This window comes from Ornithodoros turicata, chromosome 7 (genome assembly GCF_037126465.1).
Source record: "Ornithodoros turicata isolate Travis chromosome 7, ASM3712646v1, whole genome shotgun sequence".
Lineage (NCBI taxonomy): Eukaryota > Metazoa > Arthropoda > Arachnida > Ixodida > Argasidae > Ornithodoros > Ornithodoros turicata.
In genome coordinates, this window is record NC_088207.1 from 41,523,324 (window position 1) to 41,547,746 (window position 24,423).

Sequence of the window (24,423 nt, forward strand, 5' to 3'; positions counted from 1 at the left end):
CCCATATGTATACAAATAAAATCAATCAATCAATCAATATGCATGCATCGCCAACTTGCCCGAGTTTGTAACTGAAAACGGTCGGTTGTGGGCAAGATTGCAAAGCGGGGTTGAGGAAATGACTTAAATCAGGCATACTGACAGGCCGCAAAATGTATCAGGTGTTTCGTGAGCATTCTGAATTTCTTGCGCATGTCTTTTTCCCTGTGCACTCCTTACCGCTGTTGCCAATTGAACAACAGATGTCGCATTGAGGACTGTCCACATGGCCAGAGAGTGCATAAAGCACCGTGTAGCAGATAACGTTATAAATGACCACATAAATTGCAGTGGGTTGTGTGCGTATAGGCTCATTCAATGTCCCGATAGTGGTTAGCAGATAAATAGCGCTTGGATCATGGGTGCGCGTCTATTACCGTAAGTGAGCACTATACACGTAGCAGATATTTATGAGATGTCCATTTGCGAAAGAGCAAACTGTATTGTAGATCTGAAAGGCGGCGGTTGACGGTAGATGCAGGCTTTGATAACGTGCTCATAGCGTGAATCACCGTTGACGTGATCGGTTTGCCATTTGCCATCGGTTTCCCACAAGAGTACAATCGATGGTCCTGCATTGCCCGTCCTTCCTACATTGGTGCAATAGAGGAGATAAGTTATAACCGCATCCTATGTGTGGCAGCATGTGAACCCGACTTCCTGCATAAGCGCGGAGTCACCCAGAAACATTTCACTCATTGCTAATACGACTGCTCGATCTGGGGCGCCTTTTCTTTCTCTTTCTTTTTTTTTTTTTTTTTTTTTGTTTGGCGGTGGAGAAGGTATCGCTGGTTGTTTCAGATCTCTGCACTGTACGTTGTTTCAGCACTCGGCTCTCCGCTCAATTTGCCGTGAAAGCTCGGACTCGACTGGATCTCCAACGAGTCAGTGTCGTCACTTCCGGATCATGCGAAGCCGAGCAACCTAGAGCGAGCGTCAACGTCGGGGCAACTTGCTGAGTTCGTGTGATATACACTATTAGAAGAAAAAAGAAAAGCTTCACCGCATAGCACGCTCCTAGCCAACCATCATCTCGAATGGTATCGTTGACAGCTCTGATTTGTAGAAAACAGGAGACGTACGCCTTTTTTTGTGACAGCATAAGTGTCACAAAAAAGGCGTACGCCTCCCGTTTTCCCTTACGTACGCAAAGGCGATAGCGTACGATGTACTAAAGCTCTCTATTAACTGATATTATCTCCGGTGCACAAGTTACGTAGCAGCGTAACCTTGGCCCAGACACCTTGCCTGAAAGCGCTGCACAAAAAGCCAGGATGACGATAAGTTCGTGACTTTGTACTGTGTTCGAACTTGGAATGATGGTACTGAGTCCACTTGCAGTATTAAGTGTCAGACGCAAAGCCATGACGATGAAGGTTATAGTACATCATATTCCGTACATGTTGGCATGTTATAGTGTTCTGTTGAAAAATGTACTTAACACATGAACAAATACAAAATCGTAAAATAAAACAATACAGTGCTGTAGTAGTAGAACACATACACTGTCCTTTTAGCGATTACTTTTGCTACTATGTACTACCCTCACTCCTTTAGCGTACTTTTGCTTTCGAATTAGCTGATAACAATTGCAATGCTTTAGTGACCGATTTGTTCATTTTATGTGAATCGGGCCTTCCAAAACATCAAGCAGGCAAACGCCTATTTTTGACCTTCCAAACTTCGCGTTCAAGTCCAGTTGAAGTAATATATCAAGGTAAAAAACCGTGCATGTTGGTGCTGATCTTGCATGATGTACTAGCGCTGGGAACAAGGACAGGGAGAAGAAGACTAGCTCCTGTTGTTCTCTCTGTGCATCGCATCCCATGAAAACTGGAGGCGTAAGCCTTTTTTTGTGACATTTATGCTGTTCATCAGTGTCACAAAAAAGGCGTACGCCTCCCGTTTTCAACGTATCAGGGCAGATAACGATACCATTGGAGATGGGGGCTGGTGAGGAGCCTGCTCTGCGGCGAAGTTCATTTTTAAGAGTGCAGGAAGAAGCCCACAACACACACAGAGCTACAACTCTCAATTATCGGAGGTTTATTCATTCACACGTATACATGCAAACGTACAATAAACAGGTTGCCCCAGGATTCCTATACTGTTATCTAAGTCAACAATGTGTGACGTCAACTTGGCGTCGGTGCAGTTATCAATATTATTACAATTATCAGTCATTGTTGTAGGAAGGAGGAATAAGGGCTGCTTCTAGTACTTCTTCGGCCGTGTGGGCTTATAGTGTGCCTTCGATAGTGGTGTTTTATTTTGACATGAAAACCTCTAACTTCGGTTTGGGTCAAAATTTACGATGTCTGTAATGAAATTATGAGGCCGGGTTTTATGAGGTGTTTATACAGCGCACCTTCTGTACTATGTACACTTTCCCACGTGTCGCGCGAATACGGTTCACAGCACCCATTCTGCATCTTACGAACGATTTTTTGTTAGCAATTTTGCATTGTCCTTGGGGTGCAGTGCCGTAAAACCGTGGAACATAAAGTGTCGAAACGGCAACTGTTACTCCATGTACACCTTTTTAAAGCGATAACGTTATTGTATTGTGTGTGTAATATTATTTAGTGACTCTACACTCTTAAAAACTGAATTTCACAGCACAGCACGCTCTGCGCCATCCATTGCCACGAATGATAAGGTTACGGCTTCTGATTCGAAGAGAGAAGGGGGCGTACACCTTTTTGTGTCAATTTGGATATATGATAATTGACACAAAATGGCGTACGCCTCCCTCTCTCCTCGAATCAGAAGCGATAACCCTATATCATTCGTGGCCATGGCTGGCGCAGAGCGTGCTATACGGTGAAGTTACGTTTTATATATATAAGGTATGGCTATTGGTCTTCCTTCTATCTTTTTTGGGGCGTCCTTCTCGGGCTTGGCCAAGAGGCATTCTCCTGCCCTTGAACCTCTACATCGATCTTCTCTTGACAAGGAAGTATCGCGTTGCCCGGTAGATATAGTGAGGCGGGGACGGTAAACAGCAAACAGATATAAAAGCATGATGTATGCAGAAAAGTAAGCTAAAAGTTTGCAGTTCATCCCAACATAGATCGCGTGCGTGAAATAAAGGTACCAAAAGGAAGACTTCCACTTTTAACACATCCTGACTCGGGCAGGAACAAAGTCAAAGTGGAAGAAAATAAATTACCCAGGTGCTTCTATGGGGTTGCTGGTCCATGCCGCGCTCCCTGACTTACGAAGAGGGCTATAATCATACTTGGGAAAATGCAGATTCCCTATTACATCTTTCTTTTCTTTTCTTTTTTCGTCGTCTATATTGAGTTGCCTTCCTGAAGTGTGTAAACTGTTTCGAAATTGTTTGTGTCGTCGCATAGCAACAAATCTTTGTTTCAAATAGTCGTTGCACTTTGAAATGATGAGGGATGCGCCAATCGCATCCGCGAATCCTAGGCAGGGTTTCGGGATGTTGCATCTTCGGCCGTAATGAGACTACCTCCGGCCGTATTGAACTTTGGCCGTAATGAGACACTTGGGGATTAAAGGATTATCGGCCGTATTGAGACTTTCGGCCGTAATGAGATTTCGATCGTAATGACAGACAATCGTTCGTCCGCATGTTGTCGAACTCCGGAGGCGCCATGATGGAAGAGACCAGAAACGACCACCGAACTTCCGCTATATTATAGCGCTATAGCGCCGCTTTGCAAGTCTGAATTAACCGTCCAGATAACAGTGAACTCTGTTTTTGCGCGCTGTTTTGTAGCGCTATATTAACGCACTGCTATATGTCGGAACAGACCGTAAGCTGTTATTTGTAATTTGTCGATTGCGCATACCATAGCTTTAATTGCAGAGCCGCTTTATCCGCGACTCCATTGTGCGTAAACTAAATAAGCACGCATGTGTTCATGTTACAAGATTGGCGTCACATATAAAGCACATTAGTATAACCCATAAGAACTTCGTTCGGTCCCAAAGGGCTTGGTATCTGAACGCAGATCGCGTTACAGCTCTGCAAGAGCCGTTACGAAACGAACAAGACTAGAAATGAAGTCGGTTGTGAAGGAGAGAACGGTGTTCTATGACATTCGATTATTCCGGTCATTGGGCAGGAGAAAACCTTATCAGACTGCAAGCTCAATCTTTCGTGAATGTGATCCTTTCGCTCAGCAAGCTGCGAGAAAACAGAAAGCAATCGAAGGAGAATAACGAAAAAAAAAAAAAAAAAACTGAAGCAACTGTTTTCTGTAATATTTCACGGCACACATTTTGACATTGCCAAATCTGTGAAAGCAACGTTCGGATGAGTTTTACTAGATATACCAGTGAAAATTTGGCAGAGCTGGTGGAGCGTACCCATAAAACACTGATCGTTGCAATGGGGAACATTGTACATCTTCCGTTCTGTTTTCATTACAAAGCATATATTTATACGTAACGTGGTATTGTGGGTACCTTGCGCAATTTATTTTGGTGCTCTTTGATATCTCGAAGCCGCCGACTCTCAACATTGTAGTTTCTGATTAAAACGTCGAATGTTGTATACTCTTGTAGGTGAGCACTTCAGGAATCAGGATATGCAGTTGTGAGGGGTAATGCACAATCCTCCGTGTAGGTAAATGCTAACCTCATTGATTGAATGTGAAGTGACGTGTAAACTACTGGTATACTTTTGATGCCCTTAGGCGTAACAATAGTATGCCTCAGGCTGAAGTTTTTCTTTCTTATTATTCTAGCTCCTTTCATTTTTACAGCCTTTCTTTCTGCCCTCTCTTTCCGTTGTTGCGGTTTCGTGCAATGGGGCTGCACGCGGAGTACTACGCCACATGCCTCGTGATTGAGAAAATCGCACGCTGATAAGCGAAGGTGAGGGGGTGAAGTCTTGATCGAGATATGCGCCAGTTCTTCAGTATTGTACAAGCATTTGAGCAGTATGAAAAGTGTCACAATTGCTCTGAGGACAACGTAGCCGACAGATTATTTTCCCAGTAAGATCAATCACACCGCCATTTACACTGACGTCCCAAAACCTCAGTCAGCCACTTAAACCCGCGCCTTTCAGACTCTAACCTCGCCGTTTCGACAGTTTCACCTCAGCAGGCACAGCGAACGATGAATGTGCACTCTAAATTTCTGATAAACGGACGCGACAGTGTCTTGCAGCTGAGGCCATCCGTCTCTGTAAACGATGTCCTGCCACACCGAGTTTATCCCCCGGGGAAGCATCAGGCGCTTGTAACGGAAGCTCCCTTTCCAGTGGTTCTTTACGTCCGTTCTTTTCTTTCGCGTAGCCTGGCCTATACAATTTTTTAGTGCTACCGCGTCAGAAAAAGAAATGGACGAAGTTTCACTGGCGGGAGATATCTTAATTTCCCGATATTCGCGGACGTGTCCGCCCAACTGGAATGCCGGGACCGTGGGTGTCAGTGTAGGGAGTTCATGGCCCATTGCAACCTATACTTGCACAACAATGGGCAGCTTCGCTTGGCCACCGCTATATGTTGCATGGGGATGTGACTAGCTTGACGCCCCGTGACTTTTCTCTTTAGGTCTCCAAATGGGCTTCCGGACTATATACGAAAGCGTCCTAACAGGAGAGCTTCATGGGGAGATGACAGGATATCATTTGCACCGTCAAACATTAGGGAGTTCTCGCAGAGCGGAAGCACTCTGCGAACGCGATACGATGAAGGAAGCTATCCAATAGAAGATAAGCAACGTGATGTCGGCCATTTCGAAAGGAAAAAGGGATTGGCTTATCATGACTTCGGAAACCGTTATCGTGAACACCTTCCGATCTATTAAAAAGTTGTTGTTGATCGTACGCTGTCGCCTTTGCGCACGTAAGGGATAGCGTTGGTGGTTCTGCGCACGCGCAAGACATAAAGAGAGCTTCGCGCATCGCGCTGAACCAGGACGCTATCCCTTAACGTTCGCAAAGGCGATGGCGTACCATGTACCAAAACTCTCTATTATCTCCCATTTCGCTCTCCTATTTTCACTCGTACACCTGAAAAGCACAACTTCGCCGCTTGACACGTTCAAAACGAACTAAGGTTGCGTTCACACGGGACAACTTTTTCCAGCAATTCGAACCAACGTCTTACGAGGAACTTCGAGACCGCGTTCACAAGTAGCAACTCGGTAGCTCCACCCACAAGGAAATTTACGGCAACCGGAGAATGTGAGTTCGAATCCAACTGATGGTGCCTTTTCTTCGGCTGCTATTAATAAAATCTAAGTCAGTTTATTACGCGAAAAGACCATCATTATCTCCAATAACTACCTATTGATAGGTTTGTGTGGCGTTACTAAAAAAAACAAAAAAGTTGCAGGATTTGAACCCACGAACGCAATCGCATCACGCCATCGGGAGTCACGTGGCAATGCCCCCCTCGCTGATAGGCCGTTGCACGAGTAACTTCTGAGGATTTCGCTCGGTGAGCGATTACCAGCAACTCGAGTTGGTGGAGGTTGCCGGTGTAGCCCGTCTGCCAACGACTCTAAAATTGCTCATAGTTGCTGGAAAAAGTTGCCCCGTGTGAACGCAGCCTAACGGCGATTCAGAATCGTTCTGTTTCCTGAGTTGTTGAAAATCGGAACTGTACGTCTTTTTGCGTCAATTAATATACATCCAAACTGATACAACGACAACAGCTAGATGCGTGACGATAGCACGAGGTGTTTCACCGCAGGAAATTGATACAAAAAGGGGCGCACGCTCTCTATCTTTAGAGTATAGAGTGGCACTGAAGGAAGATGTCACTGCTCGAGAGTCCTGACTGGTCGTACTAAAATTCCCGGCGGTCTGATTGGAGAAGCGGTGCCTTAGCTTGGGAATATGAGCGGTCGTAATGTATTCCCCTCAAAACAAGAAATGGGAAGGGAAAAAGATGAACGAGCTTCGAGAACAGGGGTGTACACTGAGTACCCAACAGAGGATCAACAGTAGTATAGCAGACACGGCTACCTTTTCGATAGAACCATTAGCAGTACGGCCCGTCTGAATCACTTCACACAACGATTTCGACGTGAAACAACGCAGAGGTCCTTATGGTGCGACGGTCAATGCTGAAATGTATCACTTAATTCGTAGCATACTTTTACTTGCCAACAATATTTCTTTCTCGTATGACCGCCTTCAATATCGGTAACAAAAAAGAAATGCGTATGCAGTTGCCCTCCGCCCTTAAAGGAGCACTGAGGTGCACCCACAATTTTAATTATTTTTTTGTTGAGGCGTGTTCTGCAACAAATAAAACGAGCTCCTGCGAGATAACTACGAGCGCAGGTTGCCAAGCAGGCACGCGCATCGCACGCGAGGCCTGCTTCTCCGCACATCTTTAAAAAAGATCATCCACTCTTGGAAAGAGTGTGTAAGAGAACGAGAGGTGGATAGTGCGTCGTGACGTCACGTGTGGCTCGTGACGCAGACCGGCGCAGCTGAAACGGGTATGAGCAGCGCGTGAGCCACGGGCGGATCGTGACCCTCGGTTTGCGGTGTGTGTGTGTGGGGGGGGGGGGGGAGGGGTTTCTTTGTCCGAGCGCGTATTTGAGAAGGAGAGAGAGAGGGAGAAATCCAATGTAAAAATTGACATGTTGCGGGGCGATCGTCCCCTCCCCTCCCCTCACTGGCATGAGCTGAAAAGTCGCTAACAACGAAGAAAAGACATGCTGATATGCAGTCGGTCGTCCGTGGCTGCTTTCTCCGAGTGTTTTTCTCAATTTGATTGCGCAGTGAACACACACCTCACAGCGAAAATATTTCGGACTCATTAAACAGGGTTTCGAGCCACGTTAAATGTCACCTCATTGCACCTTTAAAACTGAAAATGAATACGCGTGGAATTTAACGCTTTCCTTTGTAAACAAAGTGAGCGCTGCTGTACAGACCAACGCATCTTGTATTTGCGCGGCTTAAATACGAGAAGGAAAACAAAAAGTGTTTGTGTGTTTACGTCGTCAAAGTAAACGTCCCCCAACGCTGTTCGGGAAGTTTACAGTTATGGTGGCGCTGATCGTCAGAGTTTACGACTATAGGTTGAAATGGTTGCGTTCGAAATTGTGGGTAGAAACAATAATACCTTCTTTTCCACACCCGTATTGTAAACATTGCGAGCACAGCCTCTTAAAAGCGCGTACTTGCGGATATTTTATTGCAGTTCTGCTGCTGCGGCTGCAGTTCTTGTTCCATGCGAGATTGCTTCGAAGTATTTTTATGGCTTTCACCTTCCCCGGTGAAGAAAGTCATAAGCACGTGTGTTACTACCGACGTCTAACCCAGTGGTGGTTGTTTGCTGGAGCGAGAGAAATCTTGACTTGTTCTGGAGTTGTGCGACGACGACAATTATGGCTGTAAGGATGCGTAGTCTTAAGGCTGGAACATGGTACTGTTAGGTTTATTAATTTTTGGTATCTTGGATACTTAGAGACGTCACCTACATGGACAGAGGGAGGTGTGCAAGGCGCAGCGTTTCGCTATGGACAGTTACACGTGCGTATTGATCCTCAAGTACCTTCAAGTACCTCATGGGTTGCCATCCAACGACTGATCATGCACTCTGTATCAAAATAACCACCGATGAAGGAATTGTAACATATCGGATTTCACGGCCCGTTAAAAATAGTGTGACGACGACGACTCATGTCACGCGCATTCTCATTCCTGTCATTGCCATCTCATTGTCATTGTGTCTCATTGCCATCGCCACGCTGTGCTGCCCGTATCATTTGGTGGAGGGTCGTATACGGCACTTGTCCAACACCCGATCGACTCCCAGGGTCATCCTCCTGTGCGCCAGAAGCCGTACCGCATATCCCACGCTGAGCGACGTGTTATCCAGCAACACGTAAAGGATATGTTGAACGACGACGCCATTACCCCGTCTTCCAGTCCGTGAGCTGCGCCAGTATAGTTCTTGTCCGCAAGGAAGACCCACGCCACCTGCAAACAGAACTACAGCGTCACCAAGCAAGAATGTCTGGCGGTCGTGTGGGCAATACATAAGTTTCGCCCCTACCTCTACGGGAGCCATTTCAAAATCGTCACAGACCACCATGCGCTATGTTGGCTAGCCAGCATCAAGGCGTCATCTGGGAAACTCGCCCGATGGGCACTGTTGCTACAAGAGTACGATTTCGAGATTGTCCACAAAGCCGGTCGCAAACACCTTGATGCCGATGTATTGCCCACACGTTGTCCATACATTCTTGCTCGGTGATGATGTAGTTCTGTTCTGCAGCAGACAAACAACGACTGGCAAACGCCGCCGGATGCTCAGCGTCATCAGGACGTTGGGTCAACACGGCGCCAGGGCCTGTACCGCTAGCGTCGGTATGGATCTCAACTGGCGCACGTGGATCAAGGTGGCGGAGCAGCGGTGAAGAAGTGAGAGCCGACTTCAAGCAATTGAAGGAAGCCTCGTGGGCGTCTTCCCAACAGAATGCAGTGCCTTGCTTCAAAAGGTCGTTCAGGGGTCGTGCCTTAGTGACGAAGGTTTGATGAATCGCCGGAAGTACGAGCACAAACCAAGGAAGCTCCGGACGGCCTTGATTGTGGTTGGTGGGTGGAGGTGGGCGACGATAGGACGATGGTGAAATGACGCTGTGCTGCCTCAACAGGGTCGGGGCCGGGGATATCCTCCTTCGAAAGCGCTGTTGTTCTGGCCATCAACGCCCCAGCCCCGACCCCAGGACCACATGAGACGACGACGACTGGAAACGACAATGACTAAGCCCCGAAGATGCCTCCAGCCCCGAAGACGCCCAACGACGCCCGCGACGACAGCGCTCAGTAGAGGATACCCCCGGCCCCGACCCTGTGGAGGCAGCACAGCGTCATTTCACCACCGTCCCATCGTCGACACCCCTCCATCTTTCGAACGTCACCGCATCGAGCCATCCCCATCATCGACCCCACCGTCGCTTCGCTCTTCGTCGAGTACATCACCTGTTGTGCACCGGCAGCATCGCATTCTTCATCTGTCGTGCACAGGAGGTCACGGCTTCAGGGGCTGTCACGGCTTCAGGGGAGGGGGGGGGGGTATTGTGACGACGACGACGACGACTCATGTCACGCGCATGCCACGCTGTGCTGCCCGTATCAATATATATAAGCAACTTAAGAGCATTCTGCACGGTGTACAGAAAACTATACTTGACCACTACTGAAGTGGTTAAGAGACGCGTCTTTCCTTCGCCCCCAATACGAGAGGATGAAAGAGCACACTATCGCCTCTTGCGTCCTGGAAAAAGATTAAAAGAAAACAGAAAATGCAGCCCAAGATATGGGCAGTCGCGATAGAGTCACTCGATAGATTTCCCAAGCAGCACAATGTACTGAAAGTCGAGTGCAATAGGGGTGGACGGGTAGGTGGAAGGCCTTGAAAGGACCCTTGAAACTAAAGAACATTGATAAGACACATACCGTCCACCCCTATTGCACTCGACTTTCAGTACATTTTGCTGCTTGGGTTGTGTTTTTGTTTAGTTTCCGCGAGTTAAAGCTAATCATCGACGCATGAGGCGGCACTGTGCTCTTTCACTTTCTCACACTGGGGGTAAAGGAAAGCCGCTTCTTTGAAGATGCGCAATAAACCAAATAAAGAAAAAAAATGGCGTTCCTTCGCGAATTTTTTGCGGACGATCTACCGAACGGATTTTTGTTCTGAAAACGGTTTTGGTATCTGGTGACCGAAGAGATCAGATGTTCTCATTGGAGCAACTTCGTAGCTTTTATAATTAAAAAGTTAATTATTGAAAGTTAATTGAGACATTGCCTGAGGAGTCTGTCAATGCCCCCCTAGGGAGTGCCCTTCAGCATATGATATATTGCAATTGATTTCATCTCGGAAAAAGTGATTGATATATTTTTAAAAAATCTGTTCACTTGTTGTTGAAATAAATGGGAGACAGAAGACGAAAGTAGGGGAAGTAACAAAAAAGCGTTTATTAAAACTTAAAAATTATAAAAGTTAGGGAGGATGTCTACGTTGCGGCGGAAGCTCCACCTTCTTCGGGACGAAACAGCTAACAATGAGCCTTTTTAGCTATTTCGTCCCGAAGAAGGCGGAGCTTCCGCCGTAACGGAGACATCATCCCTAACTTTTATAATTTTTAAGTTTTAATAAACCCTTTTTTGTTACTCCCCTACTTTCGTCTTCTGTTTCCCATTTATTTCAACTATAATTACGTGGCCGTCCGACCCAACTCCAACTTTTCAAGATATATATATATATATATAAATATATATTTACATACGACTCAGCAGGTATCGGATACTGGCTGAGTCGTGCAACAGCTGTTTACGTGGTCAAGTTTAGTTTTCTGTGCACTGTGCAGAATGCACTCAAGTATTGTTCTATCGCTTACACCCCATTTGTTATCGCCTTAGTCGGCTTCCATAATTCATCGACATCACCGGTAAAGCTTCTTTGTAGCCACTTCAGTTGTACCGGGCGCGAATACAAAAGGCCTGCTTCTCTTATACTGCCGAAGTGTTAACGTACGAGGGATTTCGGAAAGCCCATCCAGCCATTGGATCGCACACATCTAGAAGGTGCTCGATCAGTAGAACACCCGCTGATCTGACCGATTGTAATCTAACGGGAGCCGTTCGCCAGAACGGTCTTGTAAAATGAATGAAGGGCTTTGCAAGGTATTACTCGTTTGCTTGAACCAGCAAAAGCTTCCTGCCTGGTTCATGGCACTGCTCACTTTACAGGCCTGATTACGAAGTGGTTGGGCAAACGGTTTCTGTTCGATAAAGGCGGCAAATGACTGTTAGCTTGCGTTTCGTTTTATTGCCCGCGCGCGCTTACACTTTTTAAAGCCATAGATTTATGGCGGCACGCCAACGTCGGCAGCCGTGTAAGTCTGTCCGTAACAGTTGTGGAGAGAGAAATGAAAAAGAGAAAGAGGAGGAGACTGAGGGCGCAGCAACCATTTGCAGAACCGCATTAGACGTTTTCAACATTGTGCTTACTTTTGTTCTGGGAGCAGCAGAATTCGTCGGGTGACGAATCAGTTTCTCCCGTTTACTCTTCTTCTTCGTAGCACCAAATTGGTGGTCCTGGGCAGGCTAATAATACAGCACCAATATACACTCATCATCAGCGCTACACGAATAGCTTCTCCTGCTTTTTAACAACTACGACATCGCATTACTGGCCTTGTCATATATGTCAAAATGTTTTGGAAACGAATCGCAAAAAAGAAAGTTTCTGAAAGCTTAGAAATAGCATGGTAGACCAACAAACCGGAAGCACAAAGGGTTTGCTTCAGTTTGAGAATTTTTTACGTTACAAGTAGGACTGCGCGAACATTGAAATTTTTCGAATACCGAACCAAATGATTCCGATTGATTCGATTTGATTTCCGAATCGAATCGGTGTTTCCTCCAAACCGAATATATTGGAATAGTTCCGTATAAGGCAGAGAGACGGCACAAGAGGGGGATATAAAAAGTGCGCGCTACTTCATATTCTAATCTGTATATATGTGTGCTGCATATTTGATATCCGTACATATACGTGCTGTGTGTGTGTATATTGTGCAACTACTCGCTTCGTATCCGATTCGGTTACGCAGGGTGTTCTGTTTAGCTGCACCATATAAAAAAAAGAGAGAGAGAAAGCAATGAGAGCCGCTTAGATGCCGTTTTTGCAGTTGAGTTATACAGGAGGGAATTACCTAAAATTCATAATTAACTCTTCAATTAATGGCTTTCGGGCAAAATTGAGGTAGCAGAATCGGAATCAAAACAATCCCCTTGCTTAAAAATCATAAAACGAGCACGTACGTTTAAATATCCATCGCCGAATGTTGCTACCCAAATGAGCCGAAACCATGCGGATGAAGCAGCTAAACGCAAAAAAAAAAAAAAAAGAGAAAAGCAAAAAAATAGCCTGTACATTTATTCGCTTCGGTTTTGAAAAGACTATTCGCACACACCCAGCTACGAGAAGACACATCACTCTCACCGCGTGCTTTATTATCCTTCTTTCATCATTAATTTCATATAGGCACGCTTTGTATGTATTCGTCCTTTCTGTGTGTTCCAGCCTCAGAACATCAATTGCCATCATGATCGACAACAAATTTGTGTGATGATGCCCTGAGCTGTTTCCCCACACGAGATGTCACATAGCCGTTATACATCAGAGTCAGTCAGTGTACATGCCTGCTTAAAGGGACGGTCTCGTACCCCCTGCCCCTTTCATAAGTGTATCATTCGATTGCCCTTTGTTGAAAATGGAATACTGCTAATTTACCAGACAAAACACGCCACAGTTATTAAATAACCGAATTAAATTGATAAAGATTGCAGAGCATGCCGCGATCTGCGTTGGCAACAATAAGAACGGCCACGTCGCCCTGCGGGTAAGTCCGTGATAGGATACAGAAATCGTCTGCTTTTGCGCGCGCTAGTGCATCGGCGGGAGCAGACGACTTTCAGAAGTTACTGGGCACCGCGGCAACTCTCGTACATTTTCTTTCAGTTCTCAGGTGGAAAACGCACATTCTAAGAAGTGGCAAGCATGGCGGTTTAGAACAACTATGTTAATCCTCAGAGATAAGTTAAGAGTCACAGGACAACCCCATCCACAATCACAAATCTGAAGTCGCTGGCCATCGGCGCGCGCGGTCGCATTGCAGCTCCGGCCAAAAATATATTACGCGCGCTTCCATTACACTCCCCGTTGTACACTGATCAGGCTTCGAAGTGAAGTGTCGCTGACGACGTACATGGAGGAGGAGTGCGTGTTTATTTAAAAACCACATTAAATACTCGTGGAAAGAAAACACGAGACCTATAGCTTCCACGTATCCGATTATGCACCACATTATCGGAGACCCCACAGTCAATGCTGGGACTACATTCTCCGCTCGCGGAGGTATATGCCTGAGTGTCCCCGTTTCGAGAGCAAAGGGGATGACTCAACCCAAGGAGCTTCTGCAAGTTACAATTACCATGACAACGAGCCAGCAGCAACGACGACGTACCCGCAGGCCGACATCATACGTGACGTATGCATGAGAGAAACGCGGCTTTCCTCGTCTGCTATTACGGCTATTACGGCACGTTTCGACAAGTTCCTCGAAAACGACTTGGTTATTCCGAATGAAACTTTGACGGGTATATGTGTACAGTACTCGTGAAGCTAGTTTTGGCTAAGTTTTGGAATCGCCCCGGCTGTACGAGATCGTACGTTTAAACGGACGTGAAAGCGGCCGACACTAAAATTGTGGTGTCAATCTAGTGTCTTCAGCAAAGATCAGGATTGGGTCCCAGACACTCGTCCTTTTCTTATCCGCTTTTGTACTGGGATGCGTTCACTCTATAGACGGATTACTCCGTACTGTCCTTCCGAGGCCCATTTCACTCTGCCGAGACTCTGCTTTATCCATCTAAGAGAATAAAACATTCTTCAATGGAGAGCAAATACACTTAACACTCATCGCTTGTGCTTAGTCTTCCCGTATTCTGTTTGCTCTCTCTCAAGAATAAGGAATACTACTGCCTCAAAGCCGTGTGTGTTTGCACAACAACTCATCCATCGAATCCGTGTACCATTATTCTCAGCTTATGTGAAAGCTGTGAAAGGAACCGCTCCCCTCGCAGAGTCATGTTCGCTGTTATAAAAGAGAAGCCGGGCTGCCCTCTGAAGGCGGATAATTTTAGAAAAGCATCTCAGCCGGCCTTTCGCGAAGATGACTTTTCGCGTGCAATAGGCATGAGGGTGACACACGGCGCACGGCAGTGCCCCCTCGGTATTGTACAATGCGTGTAGGTTTCGGATATTTTCGTAACATTTTCGAATGTTTGTGCGCTGGACAAAACTTGCTGCTTTACTTGGGTTGAAGCTTTCGCGGAATCATCTCACTGACCTTGGTGGCTACCCATACTCGAAGTCCAATATTTAATAGTAATTGGGAGTAGATTTACGCGTACTTTTAATGTCGTACCATCGTCAACGTCTTTAGTTCACGCGGCGCTAAGCTTTTCTGTCTTGTTCTGCTTTCCTGGCGGTGTACCAATATATGTACGCTATAAATGAAGAACCCGCTTTTTCTTCCTTTAAACCAACCAACCAACCACAATAGCGCGCATTGTATGATTCCGAAAAGTCGTCTCCCACCCGGACGTTGTTCTCAGAAGACGTCGTCCGCTGCTCACAGTGGGGGTCTCTTGTTCTTTCTCGAGGTACGCTCCAGCTTGTTTTAGAAGCACACGAGTGTGCTACGGCGAGCGAACAAAAAGACGAGACTAAGGAGGAAACCATCGATAAATCAGGGAAAATCGATAGCAGAGTGGTTCCACATGACCATTCGCGGTTATGTGTCGTGTCGATAGTTCTTCGTACGAACAGCTTATTAATTTGTAGCGATGTCGACATGTGTACAGTAGTGTTCACGAGTTTATTTCCTCATTGGAAGCATAACATGCAATAAGGGCGAACGATGAAATCAGTTAACCATGAAAAAGACCTCGAGGATCAAATCTAAAAACAACACTAGAGTTCGGCGAAGATTCACGTTTTTACGATGAACTCACCAATCAAAAAACGTGACTGAAACGCGAGACCGAAAGGGCTGCAACGCCACTCTCACCAGGTGCTCCTCTCGTAAACGAACCTTCTCCCCTATTGAGAAGTCATACATTACTGTCACATGACAATTATCGCTTGCTTACTCTCCCAGCGCTGATAAGTTGATAACACTGTGCGTGTCTTGTACATCGCGCACATCGCTAGTCGCATTATGCGTTTCTCCGTAATGAAAAATGTCCCAATGCTGCGCAGTACGTACACTTTCGTCAACGTTCACTAATTCTTCGTTCAACCAAGCTGTAACGCGCGTGTCTGTGCAAGTCTCTATTGTTGACTCTACGAGATGGGTCACCAAAGATTGTGTATTCACCTTCCTAAACTTTCCCTAAGCGTTTAGCCCTTTCGTTATTAACCGTATCTTTCCTATTGCTATCCCGGAGTCAACAAATAAGACAAGTTCTAAAAGTTTGCCCCATTGCTATCGTGATACCTAAGTGACGCACAAATATATACACGAACATACGGGGTGTTTCACCTAAACTGATAAAAAAATTCTAACTGGCGACGCACTCGCCGGAGGACTGTGGGACTTTCGGGAATTACCTTCTGGAAACTTTTGCCGCCATTTAGGAAGGCTCTGGACAACTTTAAATTGAGAGAAAATTATTTTTTTCGATCACACTTTGAAAATTGCCAAGCCAACCTCACTTCTTCTTTTTTTTTCCTTCTTTTTACAGAAATATGAAGTCCTCAATGCGTAACCGCAGACCCAACAAAAACTATGCGCAGGACAGAAATAGTCGAAAAAAATTAGTAGGTGTGCTGCTTTAGCCACGCCTGCGTTATTGTTGCAAAAAAGCGCGCGCGAAAGCGCTCTCATCCTCTAGGTATATCAGACATAACAGCAGTTCATTTATGCATACCCCACACAGTGCCACTCTTTGAACACGTGTCGACGAATTACGGAACACAGGGGAACTCAACACCAGACGTACTAAAACAGCCAAACGTTCATCAGAAGAAAAGGTATAGAAGAGGTATAACGAAGGTATAAACCAGGACTAAACTACCATGTTTATACCTCATCACCAACGTCTATACCCCGTTTAAACCATGTGGGAGGTATAAATCGCCCAGGCTATACCTTCCACGCCAGTTGAGTGTATAATAAGGTACTTCTCTCTTGCATTTATACCTTCGATATTTTGTATACCTTTAGATATGAACCTGTGGTACCACATTAATTTGTGGTGGAGACAGTATACCATATCAGCTAAGCAGTAATTTAATTAGGAAACACAGTCGGTAATACAGTTGCATCGTAATTAATAGGGGGAGTGGTTTATAGCACCGTGCTATTTGTTCCTGAAGTGACCAAATCTACGCGTCCTCACTCATATACTTGCTCGTCGGGCGAAGGTGCCCCACATTTTGCGAAGCCACGATGTGTTACACCAGTATCTGTTGTCCACCAAATCCTTCCACGTTGCTCCTTGCGTGACGAGTAATCTGCACGAGCTCTCCTTTACGTTTTACAACTGCACTTTGTGAATATGAGTTTGTGGGTACGTTTGTGTGCGTGCGTGTACGGGTATTTTGCTTTCTGCCTTTCCTTCTCGCGGTAGTTGCTGCGGTAAGAGCTGGATCAGGAAAGTGCCACTCTTAAATAGCGCTGAAAAAAATCGAATATTCAAATTTTTCAAGATTACATCCCGGGTTCGAAAATATACCTTCAAGGGGATATATGTTTATACCATGAGGTGCAAATAATATACCTTCAGGGAGGTCTAAAGTTACTATACCTAAGGAGGTATATCGTTTATACCTCAAAAGGTATGCGCCCTGGGGCAAGCCGTTTATACCCTAAAAGGTATAAATTTTGTGGATGGCGCGGTGTGTGGAAGACACCCGCTGCTAACTTTTCGAAAACAGTGTGCATGTGTGGAAATCCCTGTGGAGAACTAGTAAGGAATCGCGCGTATCAATTGAAATCAAATTATGAAGTGAGTAAGGAGCATTTTTCGAAAACAGAGCAAGGACCAGCGGCATGGCCGAGTGGGTTAAGGCGTCCCGCTCGTTGGTGGTAGCCAAGGTCGTGCTGAAGACTAGTAAGGTTGTGGGTTCGAGTCCTACCACCAGCTGTGCTGTCTGAGGTTACTTTCCAGACGAATGTCGGCACACTTCCCCCAGAAGTCGGCCCAGGACGCGTACAACCCCCCCCACCTGTCCCCCCACTCCTTCCTGCTGTCCTCTCTCCATCTGTGCGTATCTGTACGCTGCTCATAACCACAGTTGCTACGCGGCGCTAACACGGAATAAGAAAAAAGCGGAGCAGGGCTCTCGTCTTTATTAGACGTTTCCCTACTTTTTCTTTTTTCTCTACTAGACCTGGAATAGCTCACATCTCAATTTTTTTTCTCCTACCATCATTATCGTCATCATCAAAGCAGACGGCTACATCGATCCATGGGACTACTTTCCGATTCTCACTGCACCTTTGGGACTACTCCACTGCACCTAAGTGGAGCTCAACAAGGCAGTCACGTTGACATATCTTTATGCTCTTTCGGCACGCGAGTCAGTAATTGCATTACGCCTGACATACTTTAACGCGGTTGAAGTGTACTTATCTTCGTATCGCTGCCACCATCGACTGCATCCTTTACACTACTCTGTTGTGTTCATGATTAATATTGCGGGAACGTTTACAAAATAAAAAGGTAGACAATTTCTTTCCTGCATTATATTCCGCTAAGACGAAGTTGTACATTTTTGTACCGCTTCGTACAAAAGGACGACGAATCGCCGAAGAACAGACACCGACCCTCTTGACCTCAAGAAGGTACTGGCCAGCAGCACATCGACATGTTTCACACCCTGTGATCTCCTTCCTTATGACTCTTGTAGAGCAAACATCCTTTTAGCCACCTCGCTATCATAAGCACACTGGAGTAGCCGTCCAATGTAGAGTTGGGTCAGCAACTCCATATTTTTCTTTTTTTTATATACCAACCAGCCAACCAGCAGACATCTGGATCGCGTGCAGATATGCAACAAACGTGAGAGAGAGATAAGAAAGAAAAGAACGTGATATGCAGTTATTTTTGCTGTTCAATCCGCCCTAGTGGAACCTCGATGACCTGACCGGAGGAGCACCAGCACTCTTAAAAGGTGGACCCTTACAGATGGATACCCTTGCATGCAGACCATTTGTACAACGAAATTCCCGTAATGCGTTTCTGCGTGTAAACATCCCGGTGCCTACGAGTGCATCCATCGTCCATGACCTTCTGGTCACTTGGCTCCCTTTCTCGTGGTCTCAGCACTTCCACTCAAACAAACTGCGTGGCTGAACAAAACCCAGCACCGTGACACCACCATGCTATGTTGCGAGGCACTACTCATTGGCACTGAAGGTACTCAGGCGCTTGTTGTCATCGTTCTTTGCTTGTTCTTTGCTCTTCGTAACGCTTTGCGTGTTCACCTTGGATCCCGGCCGAGGGCGCCAGTGTCTTGGTGGCAGTAGGGTGCATGAATACTACCTCCCTCTATGCAGAGAGAGGTAGTATTGAGGCATCCTATGTGACAGGGCACAAGTCGCTTAGATGCGCAGTCTTCCGCCAGGGACGCTAAATACACTGTGCTGAGATTTCAGCGCACGTTAAAGAACCTTCGGGAGGACAAAATTAATCCACAGACAGTCTATTAGCAACCCTTTGTTGTCGTTCGACAAACAGAGTTTAAACAGCGCCTGACAATCTTCAATTCGCTCCCTGCCTTCATTCACCCTCCTCTGTTTATTTCTTCCTTCATTCTTCACGGCTTGATTTACCCACGCTTTCGTGCATGCTAACTTACGAAAGCCTCATGGTATACCCAAGCACACTTCCTGCGTATTTTTCTTTCACGCCCGAACGAGAAACGTATCTTACCGTAAATAAACGCACGTACGGGAAGCTATCGTCGTCGAGCACCTCTTCCGAACAATGTGATGGGACAGAAGGCCGCAGAACTCTGTAGAAAGTTGCAGAACTCTTCTGATAACGATTCGTGCACTTCATAAGGGACTTTAAATGTTGAGGCACGATTTTGAATCGGAGATAACATATGAACAGGCTGGCGTGTGTTTGCATGTGTTAAATTCACAACCAGGTTTGTTAAACTTTCATATGCGCATCACTTCTACATATTTCAGACTAGCATATAGGAACGACGTACTTCAGCTGCGTCATACGCAGGTGTTTTACTTGTACCTCAGTACCGAAGCTTTTGAAGGGAAAAGCTTTGCCTGTCATCTTGATTGAATGCTAAATAAATGAAGAAGTCTTATCTTAAACAAGTGATTTACCATGCTGTAAAACTGTTCATCAAAATTTTAGTGGTACACTTCCGTCAGAGTTATGCAAATCTATCATTTATGTGATAAAGATTATTATGGACTGAAACATAAGTTCGATTCACAAAAGCAGGAAAGATACAAAAATCGATTCGATCTCAACCGGGGAATTATTTCGGCATTCTTTAAAAATTATTGCTTGTTTTTGCTAGAAAATTTGCAGGAATATATCATGTAGTCGGTGCTGTTACTGGAATCACGCTTTTCTCACCCTTGTCGAAGAACATATGGCAGCAAGTCTACAACACCGCGTTGGCATAATTTGATCAACACGAACCTAACTTATGCAATCAAAAGGTTTGAGAGTACGGTTATAGGCTATGGTGGATGGCAATCGCCATGATAAGTTTCTGATTTTCCATTTTACATAGAGAAACGTACTAAACTAGGCCAACCAAAAATATTGCAGGCTAACGCGCAATATACCCGGAATTGGAGAATCTCCGAACACCCTGTGCTTCTCACACCCCGAACATCACAGTAATCCCGACCATGATAATATCAGATGCGACTAAACCGAAGCACCACTTACCTATGTAAACAGTTTCCGGCAGCCTAGCCACAGTCACGTTGAACAGCGATACAGCTAATACGAATCCAAAAAGCGCGGGTGCATGCAGCGGAACCATGATTACTTCAAGCCTTCGTGTAGAGCCTTCTAGCAATGCGTTTCTCCAACTTCATTAGCCCCGTTGCATAGTCCTCCGGGATTTGATGCTGAAAGGACATCCGCCGCTCATCATTTTCATGCGAGACTCGCTTGAAAGGAGAGGCAACCAGCTTGAGTCAACAATATTCTCTCGGATCCTGGGGGTCTTTCCGACGGTGCATTGCTTTCAAACTCGCCCGAAGAACGCGGCCGCAAAGCTCGTGGCTTGGGCTGTCGAGAGTGCGAAGTTATTTTGAGCAGCGCCTATTCGGACCCCCTACAATTCTGACGAACCCGGGTTCCGAGCATTTCTATTCTCCCGTCTGCTTCGGTGTATAGGAGATGACGCTGCAGGTCACATCGAGCCCCATGAGAGCGAATAAGTAACCCCGTTCTTTTTTTTTCTCCCTCCCGTTGAGGAATGATCCTGCAAATTGCGTTATGCAGGTGGCGCCTTAGTGAATCAGAAATGTTTAGTTTGAAGCTTATGTAGTGTTATTCTCATTTCGACGCATATGTTCCCGGCAAAGTGTTACATCCGGCATTCCATAGAATGCCTAGGCATTTTGTAAAAGGCCGCACATCATAATCCCATTTATGTGTGTGTGTGTGTGTGTTGTTGTAAAATGCCCGAAATCGGTCGGCAAAGTACGAAATTAAATGCATTTCATACATTGTTCAGAATATTTTATTAACATAACACTAACTAATAACACAATAACTGATAACCTAATAACACAAGTAACTGCACACATTACACTTTGCTTTTCAGTAACACTATAACAACGTTATGTGGCGAGCATTGCGCTTGTCCAATCCTACAGTTTGCAAGACAAACAACGTAAACGATCTACGTGCAAACCATCGTTACAAGTATGTCAAACTGCTAAATATGTACAATCTATACCATTCGTATGTACACATATCAGGCAAAATTCGACATTCTGGGCATTCTATAGAATGCGTACGCCGTGGCAGGCAAAGTACAAAAATGTTTGTTTTCGTCGTGGCGCCACCGTGTAGTGTACGTGTTTACGTCAAGAGAAAATGGAGACCAAAAATAACAGTCAGTCACGGCGGATGACAACAACAACAACAATACATGATGACGATGAGATGGGGCGTTTTACCGCGGTGGTGCGGTACCCTACCCCATTGCATGTGGAACATTATGTGAAGATGATGAAGGAAGGATGAAAATACAAGAAAGAACTAAAGCGTCTGGAGCAATCCATTGGACGACAGGAAGTCCATGAACAGGCGAAGAACCCGACGATGGAGCACAGGATCTTCATAGGGGCCAATGAGTGCAGCTAAATTGAGCGGCCTCAATCGGCGGATGAACAATCAACTTGGACCCATTCTGGTCGTGTGTTTATGGAAAACAAGTAATAATAATAAAATAAAAAACAAGTGTTTACTGCTGAGAACAACATTTTTCACAGTTTGCCGGAAGTGGCTTTGGAAATGAACAGAATGCCTATGCAGAGTGTGAAAGGCGTTTACCGGGGCCTGTTCAGAGCTGTGAGATGGAGACACCCTTTTAGGATTCTTTGTGCATGATCTTGGGATAATTGTGAATAGTGGATAAGTGTGAATAGTGGACTTCTAGTGAACATGTGAATAGTGGACTTCTGAATAGCAAACATGTGCATAGTGAATAGCAAACTTGCAAGTTGAGCACATGAGAAGTATATTTGGGTGGGCGGGTGAGAATTTATGTTAGGAGTAGCAGAACAAGTCGGGAGACGAGTTTAATTTCTCCTCTTTTTCTTTCCTTACAAACAAACAAACAGACGTTTGTCGGGAAGCTAGATTTCATAATTTGCCAAAAAGAGCTGTACAGATTGTACAGATTGTACAGAATGTCTAGGCATTTCATATATTTTAAGAAACAATCTTCCCGGGAACGGCATCGCAAGCGACATTGCCCCGACGACCGTTTTATAGGCCGCACATTCAAAGACACGGCCCACCCGGGGGGCGGACCACGTTATCAAGGGGCCTTCTCTAATATATGAAGGGCCGGCCTGTAGATTCTATAGGTTGCCTGGAATTCATACTTCGCCGGTAACACATACACTCTTAAAATTGAATTTCACCACGTGACAACAACATTTCGTGAATGCTAACCGTTGCGCAGAATGATATAGGGTTATCACCACTGATTTATGGGAAGCGATGAGCGTAGCCTTTTTCTGACGATTAACACAACTGCATGAGTGTCACAAAAAGGAGTGCGCCTTCCGTGTGCATTAGATCAAAGCGGAGGACGATGTCATTCGGGAGGATTGTTGGCTAGGAGCGAATCATACGGTGATGTTTTATGAGTGTACAGTTATTGCAATATTTGCAGTAAAGGGTAGCATGAGCATTCACGTTTAGGGTATAAAAAATAAAGTAATATTGTGTACGTTCTCAAGGGAACGGATCTGTATGATATGATGTCGCCTTAGGATCATGCACCACTCAAGCAGCACACCAATATTAGTCCAATATTGGAAACCAATATGATATTGGCCCAATATGGTAATTGCAACCTGACCCCATATTGAACCAATATTGGAAACCGATATTGGCCAGCCAGTTTTGCCAATGCCCTGCACTGTATATTAACCTAATTTGGCCAGCCTAGTATTTTCATCTTTAGGGGCAGTTCTGACAGGCTTCATAGATATAGGTCACTGAAATGATTGATATATGTCATGTTACATGTGATTGTTGGCAATACGTTCCCAAACAACACAATGACGTCCAGAGGACGTACTACGGATGTAGGCGCTTAAATTCAATGTTATGTTTTTAGCGAACATCACATAAATGGGATGATGGACCAAAAGCTCACTTATAGAAAGGCAGTGGCATTTCCTTTCTAAGAAAAAACCGATATTCTACATTGCTTGTCGTACGAGCTTCCGCAAATTCGAGAGTCCTGTTCGCCTCTGAGTTAAAATGAACGGTGAGGGGTCTAAGTTTAGTTTGATTACATACGCAAAAACCATTGAAGTGAAGAATTGCTTCGGCATCAGAATAACTCAGCATCAAGATAACGTCTGTGTTTCTTACTGTTTTTGGTTTGAGTCATGAAGTACATCCATCGAAAATTCTGCTTTAATTTTTTTGGTTTCCAATTATTCAGCAATGACCATTATTCCCAATACATAGCCAATATTGGAATACTCTTGGGAATGCTTGGCCAGTATGGCCCAGTATTTAGTCAATATTAGTAAAACGTTGGGCATACTGGGCATTTATACCAAATAACCAGCCAATATTGGGTAAATCTTGGAAATGCAGGACCAATATTGGACCAGTTTTGCCGACTTCTAGCCAATATTGGACCAAGAATCTGAGCTGCTTGGCTGGGAACGCTGCATAATTTACTGCATGAAGGACTTTTAACTATATTAACTATACTCCGGAACGCAGTCCCCACATTCACAGTGAGGCATACGAGAAGATGGTGGACGCAAGGCAGCCGATACACATGTTTTGTTGACGCGAATATTTTACCTGTTTGATTCATAAGCATGCCAATGTGCTCCAAGTGCGTCATCTCCAACGAATGTTTTCACAACGTCATCAGCGTACAGGCGGCAGTTTGAAGCATGCGTGCGGGCGCACTACAGAGGCGTCATGCCACCCGCCATAGCCAATCACAGGGGTCTTTAGATTTGTGGGCCGAGTTGCCCTGTTGGTTTTAACTTGTCCGGAAGTACGGTTTCCTGTGACTTTCCGTCTCTCACTTGTTTAAAACTGCTCAGGCTTTGTGTCCCCCATTTTTACAGCGGTAGCTGTTAACG

The 24,423-nt window shown here is 45.4% G+C and overlaps 1 protein-coding gene and 1 long non-coding RNA gene across 3 annotated transcripts in view; one reads left to right on the forward strand and one right to left on the reverse strand.

Moving 5' to 3' along the window:
- Positions 1-20,867, reverse strand: part of LOC135401124 (glutamate receptor ionotropic, kainate 2-like) — a 47,988-nt gene extending 27,121 nt beyond the window's left edge. The window contains exon 1 of the mRNA XM_064633321.1: positions 20,504-20,867. Within this exon, the coding sequence (XP_064489391.1) occupies positions 20,504-20,600 (97 nt within the window). The 5' untranslated portion in view covers positions 20,601-20,867. The remainder of the gene's footprint in view (positions 1-20,503) is intronic.
- LOC135401125 (uncharacterized) overlaps positions 1-24,423 on the forward strand; it is a 60,207-nt gene that overhangs the window by 23,822 nt on the left and 11,962 nt on the right. The gene's annotated exons all lie outside the window — the stretch shown is intronic.